Source organism: Dipodomys ordii, unplaced genomic scaffold, assembly GCF_000151885.1.
Source record: "Dipodomys ordii isolate 6190 unplaced genomic scaffold, Dord_2.0 Scaffold14, whole genome shotgun sequence".
Lineage (NCBI taxonomy): Eukaryota > Metazoa > Chordata > Mammalia > Rodentia > Heteromyidae > Dipodomys > Dipodomys ordii.
The window spans coordinates 14,564,860-14,566,447 of record NW_012267230.1 but is presented as its reverse complement, the minus strand read 5'-3'; the positions used below and the strand labels follow the sequence as shown (position 1 = coordinate 14,566,447).

Below are 1,588 nucleotides of genomic sequence, written 5' to 3'. Positions count from 1 at the left end.
GTACCGGCGGGAGAAGGCGGCGGGGGACAAGGTGTACTGGACGTGCCGCGACCAGGCGCGCATGGGCTGCCGCAGCCGCGCCATCACGCAGGGCCAGCGCGTGATGGTGATGCGCCGGCACTGCCACCCGCCCGACATGGGCGGCCTGGAGGCCCTGCGGCAGCGGGAGCACTTCCCCAACCTGTCCCAGTGGGAAGGCCCAGGTGCGGGCGGGCGGGCGCGGGCGGCGCGGCGGGACCGTCTCCCTGCTGCACACACTCACCCTGCCCGCCTGCCCCAGAACGTGGCCACCTCGTGGCCGAGAGCTCAGAGCTGGGGCTGCACCAGGCTCGGGCACTGGCCCTGATGTGGTGCCAGAAAGCAGCCGGCTGCTAGAAAAGGGGGCAGCGGCCTGCATGGCATTATGGGCAACCCTGGACGTGCTCAGCCTCAGCTTCCCCCCCATGCTGGTCCCACCTCATGATCTCTCCTGCAGCTCCCTAGAGGCTGAGGGAGTTGCCTGGTTGCCAATTAGTGGAGAGGTGGATGGGCACTGGGGGACTGGGGGGGTGAGGTCTTAGATGCCCAGACCAGATCAGACCAGGGCCAGGGGGCAGGCAGAGGCCTGGGCGTCAGAGACTAGCATGGGGCAAGGAGGGATGGTCGTTTCCTGCCCGGGGGACAGGCCACCCACCCTGTCGCCAGGACTGAGCGCCCCCTGCCTCCATCCCCCTCCAGAGCCCCTGCAGCCCCTGGAGTTCCTGAGGACGTCCCTCGGGGGCAAGTTCCTGGTGCACGAGTGCTTCCTCTACAGGAAGGAGAAGGCCGCTGGCGAGAAGGTGTACTGGATGTGCCGGGACCAGGCCCGGCTGGGCTGCCGCAGCCGCGCCATCACACAGGGCCGGCGCGTGATGGTGATGCGGGGCCACTGCCACCCGCCCGACCTGGAGGGTCTCGAGGCCCTGCGGCAGCGGGAGCGGCAGCCTGGCGCTGCCCAGCAGTGAGCCCAGGTACAGCAGGGCCGGGCGGGGACCTGGGCCAAGACCGCTTGGTGCCTAGTGCCTTCCCTTTCCAGCACCTTCCCCCCCTCCTTGCTACTGGTTGCTGCCCTTTAAACTGAAACCGCAGCACACCTGTCCCATCCCAACTACTGCTTGTTATTCTAAGACATCCTACCTGTGTGTGCATGTGTGTGCATGTGTGTGCGTGTGTGCGTGTATGCGCATGTGTGTGTGTGTGTGTATGTGCGTGTGGACGTGAACTCTGGGCCTGGCGCCGCCCCTGACCCTCTTCGGCTCAAGGCTGGCGCTCTACCCCTTGAGCCACAGCGCCACTCCCGGCCTTTTCTGCTCCTGCGGTGCTGGAGTCGAACCCGGGGCCCCAGGCATGCGCCCCTCCCGGCCCCGGCACTTTCCTCGGGGCCTGTTCTGGCTGCGCGCTCGTCTGGGGAGTAACGCGGGTGTCTTTATCGCCAGGAACGCGGACGACACGCGCCCGGCCGGGGCTCCCCGTGCACGCGGCCATTTCCCAGCCGCTTCCAGTCGCTTGGCCGAAGTCCCCTCGCTGCTCCGCGGCCCGCGCGGCCCCCGGTCCCCGCCTGGCCGGGGCG

At 68.6% G+C, this 1,588-nt stretch overlaps 1 protein-coding gene across 2 annotated transcripts in view; it reads left to right on the top strand.

Moving 5' to 3' along the window:
• The window catches only part of Flywch1 (FLYWCH-type zinc finger 1), a 12,292-nt gene extending 10,753 nt beyond the window's left edge, over positions 1–1,539 (top strand). For both annotated transcript variants that reach the window (XM_013011582.1, XM_013011583.1), the window contains exons 6-8: positions 32–203; positions 718–989; positions 1,455–1,539. In XM_013011582.1, the coding sequence (XP_012867036.1) occupies positions 32–203; positions 718–983 (438 nt within the window). In that variant the 3' untranslated portion in view covers positions 984–989; positions 1,455–1,539. The remainder of the gene's footprint in view (positions 1–31; positions 204–717; positions 990–1,454) is intronic.
• Positions 1,540–1,588: the final 49 nt, after the last annotated feature.